The following is a 24,032-nucleotide window of genomic DNA, read 5'->3' as shown; positions in this document are numbered from 1 at the left end:
GCCCTGCTCACACCCACTGACGGCGCAGAGCGATTGGGGCCGGCACCAGCAGCGGTTGTGAGCGAGGCCGGTCCCATCAGTGGACGCAAGCAGCGGCTGCTGCTCTGATGGCCCCTCAGGAACAGGGGGAGGCGGGGAAGCCCTCAGGAATGATTGGGGCCAGCAGCCACCACTCACACCTGCTGACGGCGCCAAGCGATCGGGACCAGCGCCGGGTGCCAGCAGTGGGTGCGAGCGGTGGCTCCGGTGCTGGCAGCAGATGTGAGCGCTGGATGAGACTGGTACCCTGCCTTGGTCCGGCGCCCCTGCTCACATGCTCCACCATCCTGCCATGGCCAATGCCCGCCAGGTTCCGCACACGCGCCCTGGTGGTCAGTGCACGTCATAGCAACTGGTTGTTTGGTTGTTCCACCGTTTGGTCTCTTTGCATATTAGCCTTTTATTATATAGGATATTTTGTGTTAATCCTCCCCGGAGGACATTTTCCCATTGATCTTAGAGAGAGTGGAGGGGAGAGGAGAGACACAGAGAAAGAAACATTGATATGAGAGAGACACATCGATCATTGCCTCCTGCAGGGCCAGGGATCGAGCCTGCAACCCAGGTACATGCCCTTGGCCAGAAGCAAACCCAGGACCCTTCAGTCCACAGGCTGACGCTCTACCCATTGAGCCAAACCAGCTCGCGAGCATGTTTACGTCCCAAGGGGGAGGACAGAAGGTGTGCCGAAAAGCGCGAGCTCGCAGAAGACGCCACGCGTGTCCGTCCACACCACGCCTGGGCGCGCATCGCCAAGCTGGAGAGAAAACCCCCAGCGTCAGTCGCGGTTCTATTTTGATGACGGGATTAGGGAGGTTTTTAGAATTTTTGTCTCGATTTGAAAAATCTGTGCTTCCTACTTTTTCCGCTACAATAAGCTCCTGTGACACTAACATACGAGACCAGAGCGGGAGAGAGAATTAAATCACCGAGGAGACCAGAAGTGTGGGTTTCTCATCTCTTTTAAAGCTGGTTTTCTATGAAAGGTTCGCTCGTGGCAAAAACATGAACACCATGGAGATAAGTTCAAAAGTGGAAACTAAGAGCTCCCGGCCGACACCCTGCCTTTCGCGCTCCGTCCCCACCGCCCAGTGGCGGTGCTGGTTCATTTCCCCAGAAAATGTCTTACATATCAAACGCCTTTTCTCCTACGCAAGTGGGATCTGATGATGTTCTGGAACCTCCTTTTTTGGTGACACTATTCCTTAGACGTGGTGACCTATGAGACATGCAGCTCTCCCTTGTTGAACAAAAAGGCGTCGCCCTGCCCGGCGCGGCTCAGCGGTTGAGCATTGTCCCAGCACCAGGAGGTCGCTGGTTCGATTCTCGGCCAAGGGCACAGGCCCGGGTTGCGGGCTCGATCCCCAGTAGGGGGCGTGCAGGAGGCAGCCGATTGATGTTCTCGTCATTGATGTTTTTTCTCTCTCTCTCCCTTTCTCTCTCTCTAAAATAAATAAAACGTATTATAAATAAATAGAAATGTAACAAAAGGTTGTTGACGACGCCATCATGTGGGTGTCCCATAATTTATGTCCTAGGGGAACCCCCACGTGCGTTTCCTGCTGCTGTAACAATATTGCGCTGAGTATATTGTATGTACATGTTGGCTTACTTTGAGGGTAAATAGGTTCCTGGAAGTGGAATTGTTTGATCAAAGGCACGCGGGTTCAAAAATTAATACATGTCACCGTGGCCAGTTTGGTTCAGTGGATAGAGCATCGGCCTATGGACGGAAGGGTCTCAGGTTTGATTCCGGTCAAGGGCACATGCCCGGGTTGTGGGCTTGATCCCCAGAAGGGGGCGTGCAGGAGGCAGCCGATCAATGGTTCTCTCTCATCATTGATGTTTCTATCTCTCCCTCTCTCTTCCTCTCTGAAATCAATAAAAATATATTTTAAAAAAAATAATACATATCGTCAGATAGCCCTTCCCAAAGGTTTACCAGCTCAGCCCATCTACTGCCCATCGAGGGTGTCTGCTGACCCATTCCCGTCGGCACCGGCACTTTAAGTGTTTAGTGGCCTCGTATTAGTTGAATTTTAAAGTGATGGGTCGGTGGAGCCCCCCCCACCCCCCGCCCCCATGTTTAATGGCCTTTCCTATTTCTCCGGGAACGTACGTCTATTGGTTGTGTCCTTTACTGATTACTTTGCCGCCACTCTTTATTTATGAAGGACCAGTCTTCAGTCATACACGCTACCGACCTCTTTCTCACCGTGTACTTTTCCTTTTAACGGTGATAGTATTTATTTCTCTCTAGAGAAGTTGTTCATCTTTTAGTCAAAAGTCTTTTCCTTTTTCTTTTTCTGGCTTCTATGTTTTATGTGACATTTAATCCTTCTCCACTCCAGGGATTAAAATAGAATTCATCGTGTCATTTTCTAGTGAAAGTGACTTTTGGCCTCCCTAGCTTCATGCTTTCCGGGGGGTGGGGGGGTTAGGGAGGGGCAGGGAGGCAATGTGCCCTCACCTGGGGGTGTTCTCCTTGGGGGTGTTCCCCCTGGGGGTGCTCTCACTTGGGGGTGTTCTCACCTGGGGGTGTTCTCACCTGGGGGTGTTCTCACCTGGGGGTGCCCTCACCTGGGCTCTTACCTACCAGGCCCTGGGCGTCCTGGACTCACAGCCACGCCCTCCAGCCTCCAAAAGTGCAGAGCATTCAGGTTGCCACGCGACCGGTCAAGAAATGGCCCCCGTGCCAGGCATGTGCGCAGGCTGCCTTGGGGATGCCAGGAAGCCCTCCAGGGAGCCCCCAACCCTGGACCAGGGCCCCCGGACTCTGGGCCTGTCGCATCCCCGCCTCACACCTCAGACCTGAATACAAAGGCAGAGGACTGTACCGCCGGGAAACCCCAGCGGCCATGGATGTCAGTCCATTTTCTGGCTGAGGAAGTCAGGGACCTGCGGACGGTAGAGGGCAGGTCGGGAGGCCTGGACGCCAGGGCCCTGTCCCCAGAGCTGGCCCCTCGCAGCTCATGTCCTCTCTGAGCCGGCTTCCCAGGAGGCTCCGGAGGACGGTCTGGACCTGCTGCTCTCTGTCACCCGACTGATTAGACTGAGCTGAGCACACAGTGGGTGCTTTATGAACCCCTGTGGATGGTCATTGGCATTGCAGGCTGGGCCCTGTGTGCACACTTCACTGTGCCCCGAAGATCCGCTGGGAGGTGGGTTTGAGTCTGTCTTGGGGAGCAGCTGGGACCGGCCTTTGGGTCCCTGGAATGGAAGCTGGGGTACGGGGTGGGGGGGTGGGGTTTGCCCTGTGACTGGCTTGTGAGGACCTGCAGGGAGGGGAGGGGGCGTTCGCAGCTGCTGGCAGAGGCTCCCGTGCCAGGCGGGCAGGGCTGACCCACGTCAAGCGCAGCATCTGGGAAGTCACCCAGGGCTCCAGGCTGTGCTGGCCCCGGGGCTGCGGGCTCCTCCCGGCCCCCGACGGGACGCCCGGGCCCAGCTTGTGCGTGGATCCCCCCGTGTCACCCCGCGTGGCAGAGAGCCATGCGTGACGAGCCTGGGCCTCCACGCTTCACATATTAAATCTGTTCGGAATATTAAATAATTCCCCTTCGGTGATCCCAGTAAATTTAATTAGCGCTGGGCCTCCCGATGGACTCGTCTGCCGGTTCTGAGATGTGTTCGAGGAAGGAGGCGCGGGCGGGGCTGGGGGTCCCCGCTCCCACTCAGAGCTCCACCTCCCGCCCCGCTTATGCTCGGGTCCCGGAGGGCTCGGGGTCCCGCTGGCCCTCGTGGCTGGGAGGTTACCGAGGCCGTGCCTTCGGGGCTCACTGGCCCTGACCCTGAGCCGGCCCTGCTGGTCTGCGCGAGTGACGACGCTGACCTCCCAGCCTTGTTCTTTGTAAAATTATTTTTATGGATTTCAGAGAAGAGGGGGAAGGGGGGGAGAGAGAAACATCAGTGGAGAGAGAATCGTGGATCGGCTGCCTCCTGCACGCCCCCCACTGGGGAATAAGCCGGCATCCAGGCGAGTGCCCTTGACTGAAATCGAACCCGGGACCCTTCAGTCCGCAGGCCGACGCTCTACCCACTGAACCACACCTGCTAGGGCTGTTTTTCCTGATTTCAAATACAGTCTGGGTCCACACAGAAAACTGAGAATAAACAATAACCCCAAAAGGGAAAAATTAAAAATGACCCCTGTCCGCGGCGCAGAGGGCATCGCTGTGGCCCCGGGGACAGGGCCCTGCAGCCGCGTGAGGCCCGGGAGTGTGGTCCGTGCGCACTGCACGTGCTGCCTGACACGCCGCCCGCTGGACGGTACCCCCGCCGCGCGGCTCCCCACGCCGGTGTGATGCGGAGCTGCTTCCGGACCTTCGATGCCACAGCCACGCTGCGGTGCTCGCACGCGAATCTTTGGAGATGAGGCTTCGGGCTTGATCCCGGGTGTCTCCTTGGGGTGAGGCCCTACAAGTGGAATCGCTGAGTTCAAGGTTAAACACGTTGGGGAGCTTTGAGTGCCCATCCGCCTCGGGGAAGATGCCACCGCCTCATCCCGCCCGCGCCCGCGCCTGCGCCCACGCGGAGGGCCGTCCCGCAGCCCCGAACCCCGGCCTCGGCCCCTCGTTTCCAAACCCCGCAGGGGGCAGGAATGGAGGCGGGTCTCGCTCTGAGTTGCATTGCTTTGGTGGCCGCTGACATTGGACATGCTCCTGACTCTGGGTCCTTTTTAAAAAAAGTATTGATTTTTTATGGATTTCAGAGAGGAAGGGAGAGGGAGGGAGAGAGAGCATCAGTGATGAGAGAGAATCATGGGCTGGCTGCCTCCTGCACGCCCCCCGCTGGGGATGGAGCCCTGACCGGGAATTGAACCGTAACCTCCTGGTTCACAGGTCGACGCTCAACCCCTGAGGCCCGGGCCAGGCATGGATTAGCGCTGGTTCTGGTTAGGGCAGCCGCGGGAACGCGCGCATCCTGGTGCCGGTGCCCTGCGCATCGGAGAGGGCAAGGGCCTCTCGGCTCCCCCCTCTCGCTTCGGAGGACCCTAAAGTCAAATGGAAAGTTCTCGTTATTTTTAATGATGCCACGCCCCCGCCTTTTCCGTTGAAAAGCGCTTCGTGGTCATGGTCCCTGTCTTAACACCCACGTTTTCGTGTGGTTCTGGTGAGGACTGAGCTGTGAGAATGGAGCAGGTGCGTCCCTCAGCCCCGGGGGGGTGGGGGGGGGGAGCACGGCGCCCACAGCGCCCACAGCGCCCGTCCGGCCCGCGCGCCAGCTCTCCACTCCCCGCGCTGAGCCACGCACCCACCTACCTCGCACTTCTCCGCCGTCTCCAGCTCCCAAACCTGCTCCCAGTCGCCTCTCCTTGAAGATGATGAGGAAACTGGGAGGGGACGGGGGATCCGAGAAAATGCAGGCGTTTTGCCCGCACCGTTCGGAACACCTGGATGTTGGAAACACGGAGAAACGGGGTGCATTTTCCTGTGGGTCCAGCTGCCTCATCCCCTGACACCCCAGCGCATTCTCTGTCCTCTGCTGTCCGTCGGTCCTGGTGGCGCCTGCCCCTGTTCCCCGGCGCCTCCACACCCGGGCCCAGAGCGCCATTTCCGTGCAGCGAGCTCGGCGAGGCCTCTTCCCACAGGATTGCGGGGTTGCCTAGCAATCCGACCGCACTCTGCCTCGGCAGAGCCGGCTGGGATGGATTTTTCCTATTTTTAATTTGTTTTCTGGGCGGGTGTTATTGTGCGAGCGCAGGCTGAGCTCAAAGATATGGCGGGCGTCCCACTCAGAGCACGTAGGGCCGAGAAGGAGGGAGGCCCCACCGGCCGCATGGACCGCGGCGGCCGTGGTAGGAGGCGCCGGGGACCCTCTGCTCCGTCCGCGCACACCTGCCCAGGCCGCCCGGGCTCTCCGGGCCGCTGTGGGGTCCCGCGGCCCAAGGGGAGTGAAGTGTGGCCCTGCCCGCCCTGCCCGGCTCTCCCGCTGGCCTTGCCCATCCACGCGGGAGGGGACGGGGGACGCTTTGCGAGCCCTTAGTTCACCCTCCTCTCCAGGAGATAAATGTCAGGACGGCAAGCAACCGGGACCGACACAGAGCCGCTCGCTCTTCAATCAAAGACGACGTCTGGGCTTGTGTGCGACAGGGCAGACGGTGCCATCTCCCGGCGTGGGCGATGCGGGTGTGCAGGGGCGGGTGGCGGCCCGGAGGGGCTGCCCCTCTGCAGGAGGCCCGCAGGCGAGGTCGCCGCCCCGGTTTTCTCGCCTGTCGTATGGGCTGTACCAGAGGACCCCTGGCCTCGCGCCGGCTCTGAGACGGGGAAGCAAATGGAGGTGCAGAGAGCGGCCTCCGGGGCAGTGCTGTGGTGAAGGAGGAGGAGGAACTTTCTAGAAACGGAGCAGACGGCAGGGCCACCTGCGTGAAATGACCAAGTGCACTGAGGAGGGGCCACAGGCTAGTTTGCCGGGCGACCCCCCTGGTGACCCGTTCCTCCGTTCCCGTGGGGTGTGGGGAGGAGGCGGGGAGATGATGGCAGAGGCTATTGGGGGGCGCAGCGTCGAGGGACAGTTCTTTTCTGTGTGTTTTATGGCCATGTGTGGAGAGCAGGGCAGGCCGTCCATGGGGACCTGGTCCGAGCGGCCACGTGCAGGCGAGACCCCGCCCCGGCTCATCCGGTGTCATGGGGGGGGGGGGCATGTGACCAGCCCTCATCTGGACCCCGCCCTCTCGGTGGTGGCCCTTCTCCCACCCGTGGGTTCGCCTCCTCACTCCCTCTCACCACCCAGTGTGTCCTCTCCCCTTGGCCTCCTCCACGCGAGACGCCCTGGTTGTGCTGGCGCGAGTCCTCCAGGGGCCTCCTGGGGCGGGGCCTGGGGAGGAGTTCGTCTGAGCGCCCGTTCGCGCGTCTTCACTTTAGTCTCACGTTTGGTTGTTGACTGGGCCCAGGAGGCGGTTCCAGGCCAGAAAGCCTGTCCCCCCCGCCCCCCGCCCCGCGTGGAAGGCCCGGCCCCAGCGGTCACCCCGTCGCGCTGAGCTCCGCAGCGCATTCCCGTCCCGGCGGGTCCTCCGTGGGCCTGGACGCAGGGGACCGTGCTCGGCCCCCGGGCTTGGTTTCCCATGAGGAGATGCCTCGCGTGGGCCCCGCCCCTCCATCGCGTGGAGAACGTGGCAACTCACTTCTGGGGAAGTTCCTTGAATTACATCATTGACGACCCTCTCCTCTCCCACCCACACGTGACCTGTCCTCGCTCCTCCCCTCCCCTCCCCTCTCCCTGCTCTCCGCGTGTTTCGGCTTTGCATCCGGACATGCCCCGCTGCTGTCCCCCGTCTGTCCCCGTCTGTCCCCCGTCTGTCCCCGTCTGTCCCCCGTCTGTCCCCCGTCTGTCCCCGTCTGTTCCCCCGTCTGTCCCCGTCTGTCCCCCGTCTGTCCCCGTCTGCCCAGGCTTCTCTTGCTGTTCTCCCGCTGTAGTCTTGAAGCCGTTCTTTTGTTCCCCAAATGTCCTCCTTAAAATAGCACCTGGCTCCCGGCTCCGGCTCCGGACGCTGCTCCGGGTGCACAGACACGTCTCCGAGGCTTTCTGCTCCCTGGGCCCCGCCCCGGGCTGCGGGTGGCTCTTCCTCCCAAGGCTGTTTGCTCACATGGGCTCCAGGCCCCCTGGCTTGTCCTGGGGCTTCCTGAAGGGAGAGCCTCCCGGGGGCGGGAAACAGCGCAGACACCCTTAGGTTCTCCTCCACCCACAGGCGCAGCGGAGACGCTGGGGGCTGAGCGGCCCCTCGGCCGGCCTCGCAGTGCGGATACCCCTCTGTCCCGTTCACGAAGTCCCCCGGCCCAGGCGCCTGCGTCACTTCCCCCGTGAATACCCTGCCTTCCCCCCCACCCCCCGCAGGGATCTGGGGTGGGCAGCCACCTGGGATCTGGGGGCTCTTTAGGGAGCTGCTCTGGGCCGCCTGCCCCACCTGTTCCGAGCCTTTGCAGGGTCTGTTTCTCGCCCCCCCTACCCCCTCTTGGGCTCAGGACCCGGCCCCGGGAGGCCCACTCCGCTGTCCCTTTGCGCCTGGACCCACCTCGCGGGGTTTCCTTCCCAGTTCTCCAGATCCTCAGGGGTTTCTGGCTTCAAAACAGCCTTTCTTGCTAGTGTTAGGGGGCTTGTCGGGGGGGAGCAAAAGTAGCTACGCGTGTTCAGTTGTCATTTTAGGGACTGACTCTGCTGTGTTTCTGCCCTAATTATTATTGCCAAGCACCGTTCCCTGCTCCTGCCATGTTCTCACTTTGAAAACGAAAATTCCAAATCCGACATTTGTAGGGTTCTACCCACCGCCTGGCCGGCCTCATACAAGGACACACAGACAGACAGCCGCCCCCTCGCTGGCTGGAAGGCAGGTTCCCTGGGCTTGTCATGAGGCCACCCTGCTGGGCTCTGTCCCCCCCAGGGACCTGATCCCAGTTCCTGAGGCCACAGATGCCAACTCCAACCCACCTGCAAGGAGCCTGAGTGGACCTACTGTGTGCTGAGTGGACCTACTGTGTGCGCAGCACTGGCTGGTCCTGGTGGAGCTTGTGCTGTCTTTACGTGAAGAGGCCTCCAAGGGAGGCAGTGGGTGATGGGGAGGGTGTTCTCAGCCTCGGGTCCAGGCGCTCGGGGCCTGGAGGACGTGCCGGTTCAAACATGGGGGCCGCAGAGTTCAATCCGCCAGCAGCTGCCTTGCTCTGAGACAGGGCATTTACTGGGGCTCAGCTGCAGGCCGAGCGGCTAATTCCAAATTATACGGCGCGATCCCTGCTGGCCAACAGGTCAGTGACTGGACAGTCCAGGGCCAGGCCCACAGCACCAGGCTCCTCAGCGAGCAGCACCCCTCGTCTCGGGCGCTGTCTGGCCTAGGTGCTCTGCAGGGGAGGCGGGGCAGGGCGGGGCAGGGCGGAGGCCAGGCACCAGGCACCAGGCACCGGGCACCCAGGAGCTGGGCTGTGGCCCTCTCCTCACGGCTTGAATCTCCCGGGCCTCACCAACCCAGGTTCCCTGTCCAGCTTTGGCCTCACGTGGAAAAGCAGGCGGTCAAACACGAGGAGGAGGTCCCTGTCCAGGAGCAGCATCCAGGAGGGAAACAACCTGGGCCCGTTCCCATTTGCTTTTATTTATTTTTATTTAAAAAAAATATGTTTATTGATTTCAGAGCGGAAGGGAGAGGGAGAGAGAGACATCAGTGGTGAGAGAGAATCATGGGTCGGCTGCCTCCTGCACGTCCCACCCCGGGGACCGAGCCCACAGCCCGCCGGGCTCCACTTGTTTATAGATTGAGGGTGTCTTAGGGGGCAGCACCCCTCCCCCGCCCCGCCCATGGGTGGCGGGTTCTGGGCACTGTGTCCGTCTGTCTGTCTTTTGCTTAGAAACAGGACGGAGGCCCTACCCTGCTTGGGACAGTCCCGGCCTCTGGCCTGCCTGGAGCTGGGGGCGCCCTCGCTGCCCGGCTGCCCTTCACAGCCAGTCAGCCCAGCACCCCCAGTCCATCGGCCCCAGGCCGGAGACCCTCCCTGGCCTACCCCAGCCCCTTCCCCCCCAGGGTTAGGGAGGCCTGGGAGGGGGGACAGGGACCTCCCGCTCTTCCGATTTTAGGCAAATCCTAAGCTGACCTCAGACAGGGAGGGAAGACATGTTTAAACCCACTGATTTGGCACCGGGACTAACGCTCCACCCTGTGTGGCGGCTCCCTCCCTCAGGGAGGCCAGGGTCCGGCTTTCAGGCCCTAATGGGGTGGGGGGGGGGAGTTGCGGGGACAGTGAGAGGAGGCGCGGACCGTGGGCAGAGGAGTGGGGGCTTTCACCCCGCGACCGGAGTTCCATTTATGGGGCTCCCCGGTGTGGTCCTTTCTGGGCCAGCGCCAGGGGTGGGAGGGCAGGGTCCCGACCGGGGCTGCTGGCTCCCACCAGCGGCTGGAGGAGGGCGCCGAGGCGGGGCCCTGGGCGGAGAGCGGCGCTGGCGGGAGACCCCCCCCTTACGATCCGATCCCCCCGACCCCCGCCTTACCCATCGCCCGGGCGCTCGGCTCTGCGGGGCTGGGCTGCGGGCGCCTGGGCACGTCTGGTGCAGCCGGCGGCCCTCCCCGCCGCCTCCCTCCCCGCGAGGCCGCAGGCGGAGCCCCCTCCCTCGGGCGCGCTGCGCACACAGCCCAGCGCCTGCTGTCTCCTCGCTCCGGCTCCAGCCAGAGGAACGAGGGAGAGCGAGAGAGAAAGGGGAGGAGGGAGGAGAGAGCGGGAGGGGGCGGGAGGCAGAGGCTGCGAGGAAGGAGCGAGCGGCGCTGCGAGCCGGCAGAGCCTCCGAGGACCGCGGCCCGCCGTCCGCAGCCGCGCGCGTTCGCAGGAGACCAGGAGACGCGGCGGCCGCCGGAGCCCACCCCTGGCCCTCGCTGCCGCCGGCCCTGCCCGCGCCCGGGACCCCGCCCGCTCGGCGCCAGGACCGGCCGGGGCATGGCCGCCCGGACCCCGTCCCCCGCCGCGGGGAGCGCTGAGCCCGTGAGTAGCCGGCCCTCTCCGCGCTGAGCTCGCGGTCATGACCACCGCGGGGGGGGGGGGCACGGCTCCGGGAGGGGCCCCAGGACCCAGCAGGCGGCGGCGGGGCAGGGGGGGGGGGCCCTGGCGCAGGGGCGGCCCAGGGGTGGCGCCCTCGGGGTCAGGGTCTCCGCGCAGGGTCGGGGCTCCCGGTCCCTCCCGGTTGGGGTCCGGGCACGTGGCCCAGCGGGGCCGGCGGGCGATGCTGTGAACGCGGAGGCCGGCTCCATGGAGACGCTGGGAGTCCCGCGTGGCGGTGGGGCTGGCGGTGGTGTCGCGGCGGCGGCTGGAGGAGGCACCGGGAACTCCCGGCGGGAGGGGGGCGGGGGGGCCGGCGCACGGAGATCCCGGCCCTGCCCGGACCCCGCGGGGTGCATGGCTCTGCTGCCCCCGGCCCCCCCGAAGGAGGGCTCACTGAGGAGGCGGTGGCCCCAAGGAGGGCGGCGCTGGAGGGGGAGCGGCGGGGGCGACTCCGGCGAGTCTCCGAGCGGCCTTAGGGGGCCCCGGCGGAACCCAGGCTTCCGGCAGCGCCGGGTGACCCTAGGGGCAGGCACAGCCCCGGCCAAACTTTCTTCCCCGGTGGCCCCAGGAGTCCTGGGGTCTGGGGTGTCCTCGGAGGTCGCAGACGCCGGGCTCGGAGCCCCCCCAGCTGCGTTTCTGCAGCGCCCGGGGCGCGGGGGCGCGGGCGCGGAGGGACACTGGGCTCTTGTCCTGCCCCCAGCGGCCTGGGGTCCGGTCTTCCGTGGGGTGGGGGGTTCCTGGGAGTCACACCCGCCCTGCCCAGCGCCCCAGCTCCCAGGGGCTGGCTTGTTCCCTCGTCACCCTAGAAAGGGCTCCTCGGCGCCGACCCACAGGGACTGGGCCCCCGCCCCCGCCCCCGCCCCCAGGTTCGGTCGCTTGTCCGGCGCGCAGGTCGCTAATTTTCTGCGGGAGCACAGGGGACGTGGGGTGCCCTCGGCGCCAGGCGGGGGCAGGCGAAGCGGCTGCGGCTCCTGGTCCGCAAATACCATCGTCATTAACAAGTGGAAACATTTGCGGCAGAACCTGCTCCCTCGGTGCGCGCGCAGCCGCGGGGCGTCCTCATTAGGCGCGCGGTTGGGGGGGGGGGCGGGGGAGGAAGGGGGTTACACCGAGGCACCCGGACCCTCCCGGGGAGCCCCGGCCGGAGAGCGAGAAACTTCAGGGAAAGCGCCGCCTGCCGAGGCGCTGGGGTGCAGGTGGGGGGCTTCCCCTGGCGGAGGAGCGCCCTGGGGGTGGCGGGGGTTTTGGGGCGCGTCCCCCCTCCTCCTGCTGCTCCTGGGCGCGAGCGCGCTCCGTGCTGAGGGCCAAGGCCGCCCCTGCGGTTCCTCCTGGAGCTGGAGGCCTCCCCGCGTGGGCACAGGTTGGGGGCGCAGGGCACGCTCCTGGGGCGGCGCTTAAGCCCTCATTCCCGCTGGGAGCTTCTGGGAGGGGCAGGCCGCCCCCAGCGAGGTGAGGTGGGAACCCCGCGGGGAGAGGCGCAGGGGCGCACTCAGCGGAGACCGCCTGGACCTGGGGTGCCCGGGAGGGTTGGTCCATGGCGTGGGGGTTGTTTGCTCCGCGGCTGGGTGCTCCGCGGCTGGGGTTTTTGGGTCAGAGTCCCAACAGGGTCCCCTCCCCCATAACAAGAGGACTCCAGTGACCGCTCTGAGCCGCTGGCCTCCCCTGCAAGCGAGCCTGGGTGTAGCTACTGCCCTTCCCGGGGGACCAGAGGCTGGGCTGGAGCGAAGGCAGCGGCCTGGGTGCCCCCCTGCCACTCGGGGCGCTGAGAGCTCCCCACGACCCTGCGGGCACCGGGAGGGCTGCTAGGCCCATGCAGAGCCCAGGCCCGCAGAGGCAGGTGGGGCAGAGGCAGGTGGGAAGGCCCCTGGGACCAGGCCAGAGGGGACCTGGCTGTTCCCCGGCCCACTCAGCTCTGAGCATCGCCACCATGGCTCCTGGGAGACATGGAGAGAGACGGCGGGCTGACGGGGCCTGAGCTGGGGTGGTGGGGGGCTGCCGTCTCTAATCCGGCCCTCGCCTGCCTGGTCCAGGTCAGGTGCTGCCTCTCCCCTGCACCCTTCTCTGATAGCCACCCCCCCAACCTGCCTGAGGCCCCTGCTGGGCCGCCTGGAAGCTGGAGGCTTGCTCCTGGGTGGGGAGGCTGCGGGTTTCCCCCTCCTGTGCACACAGCTGTCCCACGCTTGTGCGATTAGGAGAGAAAGAAGGGCCTACCCCACCCGGAGGTGCCAGGGTGGTGGCGGTGCCAGGGTGGTGGCGGCCCCGGGGCGGCTGGAAAGGGACCCGGGGAGCGCGTGCAGGCGGCGGCCACAGCGTCGCACTCGAAATTGAAATGTTTTTCCAGGTGGCAGTGGGGGCTCGCCTCCTGTCCGGCCTGCGTTGTGTGGCTGTGTGTTTATTTATGTCCACATTCCTGCTCCGTACTCTGTTATCGAGACAAATGGAAGCTGACGCGCGGCTGACACGGGGTGAGGGATTTTTTATTTTTAAACAAGTGAAGGGGAACAACCATCTCTCAGCTTCCCCCTCCTGCACCTGGGATGGGGCGCCCCCCTGGGCACCTGCCTCTCCCCACCTCCCCGCCTGCAGCACCGGGCACCGGCTCCAAACGCAGCCCGCCCGCACCCTGTCTCTTTGACTGGCTGCCCCCCGCGCCCCTCCGGCTTTCACAGAGCGACACGCTATCTCCGTGGGCTCATGAAACATCCCGCAGCCAGCGCTTTCTCTCTGCTGCCTCTCTGCAGAGCTTCCCCTCGAAGCCGCCGCCTCATCTTATTTATTTATAACGGCTGCCCCATCCCCCTCTGCCCCGGCTGTCTGTGTCTCCCCCCCACCCCTGTCCTGTCCTAGTGGCACCTGTGCGAGGTGGGGTGACCCTCAGGGCGTCCCTGGACGGCAGTGGTACTGAGCACGCGGTGGGGTCTTGTTCTGTGCTGGGGACCCACAGACAGAGAGGTGAGAATCTCGCTTAAAGAAACACCTCGAGACGTGGATGGCTTTGGCTCACAAAATACATCTTTGTAAGTGCCAGGCACTTAGGCCGTTAATTTGGAATCACAGTTTCTCCAACACATGAGCTGACACGGGAATATGCCGTGGAAGGTGACGAGATAATAAAGAGCCCAAGGCCTGTCACTTTATTATTATTTTTAAATATATATTTTATTGATTTTAGAGAGGAAGGGAGAGGGAGATAGAATCGTCAATGGGGAGAGAGATTCATGGATCGGCTGCCTCCTGCACGCGCCCCACTGGGGATGGAGCCCGCAGCCGGGCCTGTGCCCTGACCGGGAATCGAACCGTGACCTCCTGGTTCCTAGGTCGAGGCTCAGCCCCTGGGCCGTGCTGGCTGGGCTGTCACTTTATTTGAAAGCGCTCGCGGTCTGTACATTGCTCTTTGGACGGTGTCGCAGAGTCGGGGGTGGCGGGCGGCGGGGAGAACGGCTGATCTCTCAGGAGCCAGGTGGCCACCCTGGGGACGACCAGCCGGCGGGGTCCTCGGGGCCTGGGCAGGACTGTCCATTTCACCGGAACGCAGGGGCCTGGCGGGGTGCCCTGTGCGGCAGGGGCAGCTTGCTCTGCGCTGAGACTCCGCTCTGCGTCGCTCTGGCCGGTGCCGGCTGCTCCGCCTGGGGGTGGGGGTGGGGGGCTCTCACTGGTCAGCTCGGGCTGCCTGGGGGGCTGGACTCTGTGGCTTCCTCTGAGGACCAAGAGCAGAGCAGTTCCTTTTGGAAGGCTTTTTTTTTTTGAAGGTTTAATTGTTTAAAGTCCGAGCATCTTCCTAGCAGCGAAAAGGAGGGAGACGACACACCATTTTAGCGGAATTTTCCTGCGTGGCTTTGGTTGGTGGTTGTACTAAGCGCTTCCTCCCAAGGTTCTAGAATAGCAGCGGCGTGGGCGAGGCAGCTGCCAGGCGCCCCCCCCCCCCCCCCCGCATCCACGCCCGGCCATCGGCGCCGTGCGCGGGTCCCTGCCCGACGCTTGGGGGAGTCAGCCGGCCCTTCCCGTCCAGCGTGGAGCTGGGCTGAGCCTGGGGACCAGGAGGAGAGGCGGGGGTCAGGCAGGGATGCCTGTTGTAGAAAGCCATCCGCTTGCAGAGGCGCCCATGGCCTGGGGACAGACACCTTCCGCCGGCCGGCCGCCTGCTCCTTCCGGGTGAGGCCTCCATGCCGTCCAGCGGGGGTTTGTCTGAGGGAGGGGAGAGGCCCGTGCGCCTCCATCCGTCCCAGGCCTCTGGCCTCCCCTCAGCATTCCCCCTCCACCAAAACCAGCGCCAGGAGGAGCCAGGCCCCCGATGAGCTCCTCCCGGGGCGGCTGCCCCTTGACGCCCGCGGCGAGAGCCTGCGGATGCGCGGCGAGAGCCTGCGGATGCCGCACAGCACGTGCTCTCAGACGGCGGCTCTGCCCGCCCGGCCACCATTCCGTGTGAGGATGCGTCTTCTTCTCGCTCAGTGCGTGGCCCACCGAGACACGCCTTTGCAAAACCCATGAGCAGTGAACATGAAGTGTGCGTGTCTCCCAGGAATCCTGACTCCTCATTGGAGGGACCACGTGATGCCGTCAGGCCTGGCGGGTCCCGCTGCAGGGACAAGGCACTCTCCCCAGGCCCCTGGGAGAATGGGGTGCGGGTGCCCACCTCGGGGGGTGCTGGCCAGGGCACATTCCGCTAAGATGGGGTATCTTCGCAGGACAGAGAAGCGGCAGGATGTGGACGGTGCAGATTATTGTTTTCAGGGGAGTGTCTTGTCATCGGCACCCAGACAGCCGGGTGTATCCAGTCTTAGCGCCCAGACGTCTGCCTGATGCATTGACAGCCGTGAACGTGGACCCACGGGAGGGACAGGAAGCTCAGGGTGGTCTCGTTCGATGGGGAAGCTGTTGCCCTTGTGCGAGCCTCGGGTTGGAGTGTGGGAAACCTCCAGCGTGACTAAGGCCGGCTCTGGTGAGCGCGTTTTTTCTCTCGCGGTCAGGCCTGCCCCCGCCGATGAGGGAGACCGCACCGAGCCCGCATTCTCAGCCACGCCCTGTGGCCCCGGCTGTGGCTGGGTCTCCGCGCACCTTTGCCTGCTGTTGGCAATTCCACGCTGCACGTGTACGTCTGACAATATGGCAAAGAGCACCGCGTCCCTGGCTGGCCCATGCGTCAGCGGGTAGACGGACTGTCCGCGGGGGCTTCCCCTGAGGGTTCACACCTCCTTTTAAAAGTAGAACTTGTGCCCGGCCGGCGTGGCTCAGTGGTTGAGCGTTGACCTATGAACCAGGAGATCATGGTTCGATTCCTGGTCAGGGCACAGGCCCAGGTTGTGGGCTCGATCCCCAGTGTGGGGCATGCAGGAGGCAGCTGACCAGTGATTCTTCCTCATCATGGATGTTTCTCTCTCTCTCCCTCTCCCTTCCTCTCTGAAATCAATAAAAATATATATAAAAAAAATAAAAGTAGAACTTGCGCAGCGCAGACAGGCAGAGCTGCCCCCGGGCCATCGGGGAGGGTGGCAGCGTTTACGCTCACAGGGCGGCCTGCTCCCTGCCCGCCCCAGGTGTCCTCTGTCCTTGTGACATGTCACCACGGAGACTGACAGAGGGAGCATCATCACCCCCCTTCCTGCCGTGGACGTGAGCGCATGTTTTGCTCAGATCCTAAGAAGAACACGCCTAAGACCAGGCTGGGAACATCGAACCCCAGGGTGATTTTTCAGGAAGCAACGAGCGCTGGAAAACGAGGCTGTGAAGGAAGCGTGTCGGTCATAATCATAGCTGTGATGCTGGCCGCTTTGGAATGCATTCATGTACCCCAGATTCCAGAAGGCACTGGGTCTGTTGGAGGGCAGGGAGGGGGCGTGCTTTGGAGCCCGAGGCCCCGCCTCCTGGGCCAGCGCCGTCCCCGGGGCTCTGTGCCCGCCTCATACGGGAGGTCGCTGTGCCCGCTGCCGGCGCCCAGCTGTGCCCAGGGAGGCCCGAATGGAGGATGTTCTTCCCTCCCCACGGGCTTCGCTCGGGGCCGTGTGGGGGTCCAGCGAGGAGAGGGGATGCGAGAGGCCCCCAGGGTCTGGCTTTAGGGGAGACTCGGGCTGCCTGCGAGCTGGGCCCGCACACACCGCACCCTCGGCCACCTCCCCTTGAGGCTGCAGAGAGGCCTCTGCGTGTGCAGTCCAGCACGCGGCCATGGCTGCCTGCTCTCCGCCCCGCTCGCTCTGCCTCCTCCCTGACGCCACCGGCCTCTCCCCTCCTGCCCCACCCCTCCCCCTCCGTCACCTTCAGAGTGGCGAGGGCTTGGTGCTGGCAGGGCGGCCGTGCCCCGAGCACAGAGCCGCGGGAGGAAAGATTTACGGTCCCTGCTGCCCTGCGGATGGACAGTTACAGCCGCGCGGCTGGCGGAGGCTGTGCCAGGGGTCAGGACGGCGGGGATGAGTCAGTCACCTTCCCTCTCCGGGGCCGCTGAGGCGGGAGCACCTGGGGTGGGTGTGGGGAGCCTGTTGAGGGGTCTGACGGACTCTGAGCGCCATCGGGGTGGGGACTGGAGACCCCGGGTCTCCTCACAGTGGGGGTGAGCGGTGGGGCCCGCGGGCAAGTTCTGGGTCACACATTTGAAGGGGGTTTGTCTCCTGAGCACCGGGCACCGTGAGAGCCACAAAGTGGGATGTCTGTGTGTCAGATATGACCCCGCCTGGGATTAGAGTGTGCAAGTGTGTGCTTGCATGTACGCATGCACCTGTTCACACACACACGTGCGCATTGTGTGTGCATGCTCATGCAACGACACACAGCATATGTGTACATGTACTTGTGTGCATATACGTGTGCATGCTGTGCACATGGCATGTGCGTGTGTGTACGCAGGTGCGTGCATGTGTGTGTTGCGTGTGCTTAGCTCCTGGACACTCCCAGGCTCCCCGGTATGAACGCACACTCCCCTGCCGGCTGCGGGCCGGGCCTCTGAGCCCCGCCAAGCCCCGCAGTACCCCCCTCACTTGTTCTGCGTCCTGCCGGTGCCCGGGAGCCTGGCGGGCTCCTCAAGGAGACGGGATGAGATGCCAGGCGCTCCTGGGCCCTCCCGCGGCTAATTGCCGATCGGACCCGCGTGGGAGTGTTGGCATTCCTGGAAACGCGTTTTATCCCCTGCGTCTCCCCACCTCCTCCCCGGCCCTCCCACCTCCCCACTGGGGCCCGGTTTCCCCGCGGTGGCGGCTCACGCGAGGCGGGCGGGCATGAGCGGGTGTTCATAGCTGGCCCGGGCCTTTCATTAGCTCGCACACTACAATTACGCGCCGCAAGCCTGGAGGGGCCATTTAGGGTTTTTCTGCCTTAAAAAAAGGTTCCTTCATCCACAGCCACGCGCTTGCCCGTGCGCAGCACAGCCCTGACGCGGGGCCTGGCGGTGGGGTCAAAGCTGGGATCCAGGTTCACGTGGCAGACAGCGCGGGTGGGCGGGCCCAGCACTGTCCTGCGGGGGGCGCTCTGCGGACAGCGGGGCAGCGTGCATGGGAGCCGCCCTGCCTGCGGTGACTTCCCATGGAACAACAGTGTGTGTGTGTGTGTGTGTGTGTGTGTGTGTCTGCGTGCGCACGCGCCCCACCCGCGCGTGAGCGTGTCCCCTGGCGTGGAGAGCCTGCTCCTGTCAGCTTCACAGGGAAGGTCCGTGCCCAGGGCCGGGGCTCCCAGGGGCATCCACTGAGGCCACCTTGCCCGTGGGGGGCGGTTCTGAGTTGGGCAGGACTTCGTTGGTGGGGGGGGTAGTTTGCCCGCACGCGTGTGTGTGAGTGTGTGCGACTGCGCGCGGGGACTGGGGCCTTGCAGGGGCTGCCCGACCCTCTCCCGGGCGTGTGACGGTGTCTTTGCCCCTGGGTGGGACCCTGGGGTTGGGGATCGCCTCTGTCGGGGCTCCTGCGGCCGGGGAGGCGCACTGCTCCCACGGAGAGCAGCCCCCACGGAGGACAGAGCGGGCCTGTGCGGAGGAGGCTCAGACGAGACCCCCGCCCCCTCGGAAGGTAGTTTAGAGGTCGAGGGACCCTGAACCCCAAACTCGCAGGGGGTTGCGCAGGGAACCTTCTTATCCTAAAAGGAAAGAAAGCACCAAACCCACTCAAGCACCGAATAGCAACCAACAACTCACAAACTTATTTTTTTTAACTTCTGGAAGTTGCCATGGTTACCCGCATGCGTGGTTCCCGCGGCCTCACTGTAAGTGGGGCGGCTTGGGGCAGGCACTCAGCCCTCAGCCCTCCACGCGTGGCCGTGGCCTGGGCGGTGCACTCCGTGGAGGGAAGGGCTGGGAAGCCACGAGGTTTCCTGGGCCCTGGCGATGCGATGGCCCAGGGTAGAAACTAGGAGAAACGGGAGACAGATTCTGTCTCCCACACGAAAATAATTATAGCGGAGAACAGACTACGTCACTCCCGGCCCCACCAGCGAGGCGGGCTGCGTGTGCACAGGCGCTCCAGTCGCTGCCACGGCGCAGGCTGTGGGGGCGGGGCGCTTGCTTGTACCTGGCCACGCGTGTGAGGGCGGCCGCGGCCAGCACCTGGCCACGCGTGTGAGGGCGGCCGCAGCCCAGAGAGCATGTGCCCACACCGCACCATCGGGTGGTGAATCTGCAGGGTTTTGGGGAGAATCTGTAGGGATGGTGGGAAAAGGGGGTCAAGGCAGAAGAAAGAAGCCAGACCACGATTCCCTCTGTCCGGACTGCTCTCCGCGCAGCGGGAGGGCCCTCAGGCTGGGTTGAGGGGTCATCTGCCGGGCTGGGTGGGGTCCAGGCAGCGCTGGGTCCGGGCTTGGCCCAGGTTCGGCCCAGGCTCGGCCCGGGCGGCTGAAACACCAGCCGTGCCCTCGCCCACCTGCCTGCCTGCCTCCCTCACTGATGGGCGGGACGCCTTGGCCGTGAGGGCGGTGGGGAAGGCCAATGGGCAGGCTCTGGGTCCTTCCAGGGTCCTGGGCAGAGCAGCAGGCGTGGCCGCACGGCCACACTGTCACACAGGACACGGGAGCCGTCCTCGGAGGCCCCTCCCGGCCTCCTGGGGCCTGACAGCCCGGCTTCCCGGAGCCGCATCAGCCTGACGAGGAGGCACGAGAAGCCGCATCCTGGCGGGCGCACCTGTTGCGCATTCGGTCGTTGATGCTTCAGAGGCAGGGCCTCTGCTTCCCAGGACGGAGGACGCCTCCACCCACGGGGGTCCCGTCAGCACTGCGATGCCGGCAGCTGGTGGGCGGGTGGGGAGAGGACTTGTGCTGTGCTAGCCCCCCCCCCCCCCCGTCCTGGCTGGTGCGGGGCCCGGGGGTTACCGAGCCGTGCTGCCAGAGGGGCGAGGAGGCCGCTGCTCCATCGGAAAGCCTCGTGGCGTACGGCCCGGAGAGGAAGCGGGCCCCGGTCCTCCCGCTGGGCTGGCCACAGCGAGGCGGTGCCCTGCAGGTGCAGCTGGGCTGTGCGTCCAGCCTTATCCGCTTCCTGCCCTGCAGCCTGGACGTGAACCCTGGATCGCGTGCCTCTGCTTTCCCAGAACCAGGGTCGGCTGCCAGGAAAGCAGCATGCCTCCACAAAGGGGGCCAGGTGCGTGCCCGAGCCACCTTCTCTGCTGGGCCCAGAGTGGGAAGTCGATGGAAGGGAGGGGAAATGCCTAGGAGGGTGCTGGACTATTCTGGAAGGTGCTGGAAGGTGCCGGACTGCTCTGGAAGACAGCCTGAGACTCCTAGATGCCCGACCCTGGGGCTGGCTTCGTCTTCAGGGTGCCATGTAGCCCGTTTACAGGGGAGTCAGCTTGTGATGATTGATGCTGACGCAGGCAGAAGTGGACGGGTAACTCGCGATGGCAGATGAGTCGATATTATTCATATGTAGCGTGTGCTGCATACTTCTTCGCTGGCAGATTGGCCTCCACAATTACACTTTGCGGGATCCAAGAATGTGCTGTCCGCGGGCCAAGGGCTGCCACCTTGCGCTCCCTCCAGGAGGGCTGTTGGAACGCACGAGAGCCCCTCGTGACTTGGCGGCCGGCGCAGGGCAAGGTGCCAGGGCCATCCTCCCGGCACCTGCCCTCTCCCCGCCGGCGCTGGCACACGCCTCACAGCCTCCCCCCGACCCCCCGAGGGCGGGGGCGGGTTAGAACCGGTCAAAAAGACCGGGCTGTTCGGACGGTGGGCTCTGAAATAGGCGAGGAGGGAAGGCCGCAGAGCAGTCTGGGTATTTTAATATGGAGACACACACACAGGTGCAGTGTCCTTGGCCCGTGTTCTCAGGGCTGACGCAGTGCCCGGCACAGTAGGTGCTCAGTCCGCACTTGCTGGGTGAGGAGCTGGGGGGCTGGGCTGGGGGGCTGGGTTCCTGTGCCGGAGTCTGTGCCTGGAACACACGGACCCTCGCATCTTTGGGGGCCCCTGGAAGGCTGTGTGGTACCCCCGCCCCCACTTTAGCATCTCAGCCTGGCCACCTCAGTGCTCCTTGGCGCCAGAGTTTATGAAATGACCTTGAGGCCTAAGGTGCCTTCTATTGGACGGTGTATCGGCTCGAATTTTTATATTGAAACTATTGGCCGTGCTCAGGCTGCCCTCCCAGAGGGCACTGCGGGGTCACACGGACTCAGGGCCGGGGCAGGACCGCGAGGCTTGCTGGCTGTGCCCTGCGCTTGGGGCCTGGCGGTGGCCTGTGCCCTCCCCGTGCTTGTCCAGGGCCCTGTGGTGCCTGGATTTAAACACCGGACAAATGAAGGGCGGGGAGCAGGATGGGCCCGGAGAGGGGTGAAAGAAGCTTCCAGAGAATGTCTCGGGGTCTGCAGACAAAGGTCTGTTGCCTTCTCTGTCCGTCCTGCGGCCTGGGTGCTGCTAGGGGGCCCCATCCCACAGCGCCCTACACAGAACCTTCTAGAACGAAGGCCTTGTTCCTGGACATACACCCTCCGTCTCCGAAAGCTCCCCTGGGGTTAGGGAGCATTCGGGCACAGTCTCAGCCCTTCGCTCAGGGTTCGACCAGCCGCTCACCCCTCTGGCACATAGTAGGTGCTTAATAAACATTGCAGGGCAGCGCGAGGGAACTGTCCTTCTGTCCTGAGCGTGCAGGCGGGGACAGCTTTGTTCTCCTCAGTCGCATCCCTCCCTCCACATCCCCTGAACCTTAAAGCAGCGGATTCCAGGTGGAGGGTGAGGGAGGAAGGAGGAGGGGGGAGGGAGGAAGAAAGAGGGAGGGGGAGGGGGAGGGTTTGACGGACGGATTCCCAAGGTGCCCAAGTCCTGCCAAGTGCCTCCCCTCCAAGTAGGCTTGGTTTCTGTCCTGGCGCCCGCTGGCCCCGCCATCCCCCGGTCCCCTGTTGGCCTCAGGACAGGAGCAGGAGCTCGCGAGCTGGGCCGGAGCAATGACCCCTGTGCAGCCCGATGACCCCTGTGCAGCCCGGTGACCCCTGTGCAGCCGGGATGACCCCTGTGCAGCCCGATGACCCCTGTGCAGCCCGGATGACCCCTGTGCAGCCGGGATGACCCCTGTGCAGCCCGATGACCCCTGTGCAGCCCGGATGACCGCTGTGCAGCCGGGACCTGCACGTGTGCCCGGCGTGGCCGTCGGGTTCTGTTGCGTCCCTTTGCTCTGCTCGTCACTTAAAAATTGAGACAAAGAGCTGGTAGGAGTCAGTCACACCCTAGAGTTACCTAAAGCGACCGCCACTCCGGTTCCCAGCAGGCGGTGACCGTGGCTGCACCGGGTGAGGGGAAGTCCCTCTCCCCGTCCTGCGGCCGCCCTCTCGCCCACCCCCCTGCTTGGAGAGACTCCCTGGCCGCGCCGGCTGTGACCTGCCGGGGATGATGAGGAGGCTCCTTGGAGGGAAGGCCTCGCAGCGCTGAGAGCGACCGTGCAGGACCGAGGCCCCGGGGGACTGTAAACGCTCAGCAAAGGCTCGACACGCATGTGCGGCGAGCACGGGTGGCGGGATCCTCGGAAAACAAAAGGAGCTTAATTACAGGAAAGAGAGGGAAGGGGGCAGCGGGCAGGACGCGGGTGACTGTCCGTGTCCCACGTGGGGGCCTGCGGGGTGGCCTCTCTCCGCACCTGCGCCTGTCCTGCAGCCGCCGGGCCCCAGGGCCCCTGAGGGCGTGGCACCCACCGGGGCTGAGCCGAGGGGCTGGGGTCCCCTCTCTGCCCGTCTCCAAGCCGCCCCCTTTCTCACCTGGCTGCACTGGGCAGGCTGTGGTTTGGGGTGCGCTAGGCAGGGTGCGGGGGACGGGGGCTGGGCCTGGCTCCTGGGCAGTGAGGAGGTGGGGGTGGGGGGTTGGGGGGGGGGCAGGGAACGCGGTCTCGGCGTGACGCCCGGGTGCTGTGGTCAGTGGCGGAGATGGTTCTGGATACGCCCAGGCCATCGGTCCGTGACCTCAGGGGCTGTGACACATTTTCATAGACGGTGGGGCCTCAACAGCAAACGGTTCTGGGGGCTTGAAGTTCAAGGGGCTGGCCGATTCCGGGTCCGGAGAGGGCCGGCTGTGGGTTCACAGGTTCACAGCCACGCCTTCCGCTGGGTCCTCGCAGGCGTCTCTTTCCTGAGGGCACTGAGCCCACAGCGAGGGCTCACCCTCACCGCCCTCCGCTCCCCAAGGCCTCCTGGTGCCGACGTCCCCAGGTGAGTCCTGGGGCTGCTTGGGAAGCTGGCTCTTCCCCAGCCGGTGCGGCTCAGGGGCTGAGCTTCGACCTATGACCCAGGAGGTCAGGGTTCGATTCCCGGTCAGGGCACAGGCCCGGGTTGCAGGCTCCATCCCCATTGTGCGGCGTGCGGGAGGCGGCCGATCCATGACTCTCTCTCATCAGGGATGTTTCTCTCTCTCTCTCTCTCTCTCTCTCTCTCTCTCTCTCTCTCTCTCTCTCTCTCTCTCCTTTCCTCTCTGACATCAGTAAAAATATATTGAAAAAGAAAAAAAAAAAGGAAAGCTGGCTCTCACGGGCCAGGCTGGGGCGGGGGCTGGGCGGAGGGCTCACGCTTCCTGGAAATAGACAAGCCTTTGGTGTGGGCCTGGGGACCCTCGGGAGGACTTGTCTCTTGGCACCGGCCCCCTGTGCTCCCGGGAAGGCACCTCAGCCCGTCCTGAGCTCCTCCTGTCCCAGGGGGGCCGTGGAAGATTTCTTTCTGGTTGGGGTGGGGTCCACTTGAGCCCTGTGATGCCGTGGGCCACGGTGGGAAGGGACCTCCAGGACTGCGAGGATGTCCCTGTGTCCCCCCCCCCTTTCCTTCTGGTGGGAAAGGGGCCACCTGGCCACCAGGGAGTGGGACGGAGCCTCCAGGGGAGATAGGTGAGCAGGTCCCGTTTCCTGCTTCACTGCCAGCGCTCCGTGGCGGCCATGACCTTCCTCGGCACCCTTGACCTTCAGGTCTTTCCCGGGGAGGCCTCCCCTTTCTCGCGGACCAGCGTCTGGCCCCACGGGGCCGCCAGGGAAGGCAGTTTGCATTGGGGGCAGTTGAAGCCAAGGCGAGGGGGTGGGGAAGGGAATAACCGTCTCGAACTCGGCAACGACCGGGCTGCGGTTTT

At 64.4% G+C, this 24,032-nt stretch overlaps 2 protein-coding genes across 8 annotated transcripts in view; one reads left to right on the top strand and one right to left on the bottom strand.

Moving 5' to 3' along the window:
- Positions 1-3,892: 3,892 nt before the first annotated feature.
- Positions 3,893-11,536, bottom strand: LOC308531902 (uncharacterized protein; the record flags this gene model as incomplete). The annotated part of the gene is made up of 4 exons (XM_081108993.1): positions 3,893-4,452; positions 5,298-5,428; positions 10,006-10,812; positions 11,349-11,536. 4 exons carry the CDS (start codon positions 11,534-11,536, stop codon positions 4,049-4,051), a joined length of 1,530 nt encoding a protein of 509 aa, XP_080965119.1. The 3' UTR covers positions 3,893-4,048.
- Positions 10,385-24,032, top strand: part of RBFOX3 (RNA binding fox-1 homolog 3) — a 145,477-nt gene continuing 131,829 nt past the window's right edge. For 3 of the 7 annotated variants that reach the window (XM_081110364.1, XM_081110366.1, XM_081110372.1), the window contains exon 1: positions 10,385-10,490. The gene's annotated coding sequence lies outside the window, so the exon portion shown is untranslated. Of the gene's footprint in view, positions 10,491-11,635; positions 11,744-11,855; positions 11,997-24,032 lie in introns of those variants that run through there. The other 4 variants (XM_081110365.1, XM_081110367.1, XM_081110373.1 and 1 more) reach the window with 3 other exon arrangements.

Source organism: Myotis nattereri (assembly GCF_964212035.1).
Source record: "Myotis nattereri genome assembly, chromosome: 16".
Classification (NCBI taxonomy): domain Eukaryota; kingdom Metazoa; phylum Chordata; class Mammalia; order Chiroptera; family Vespertilionidae; genus Myotis; species Myotis nattereri.
The sequence above is the reverse complement of the archived record's forward strand: the minus strand, read 5'-3'. Positions and strand labels throughout refer to the sequence as shown.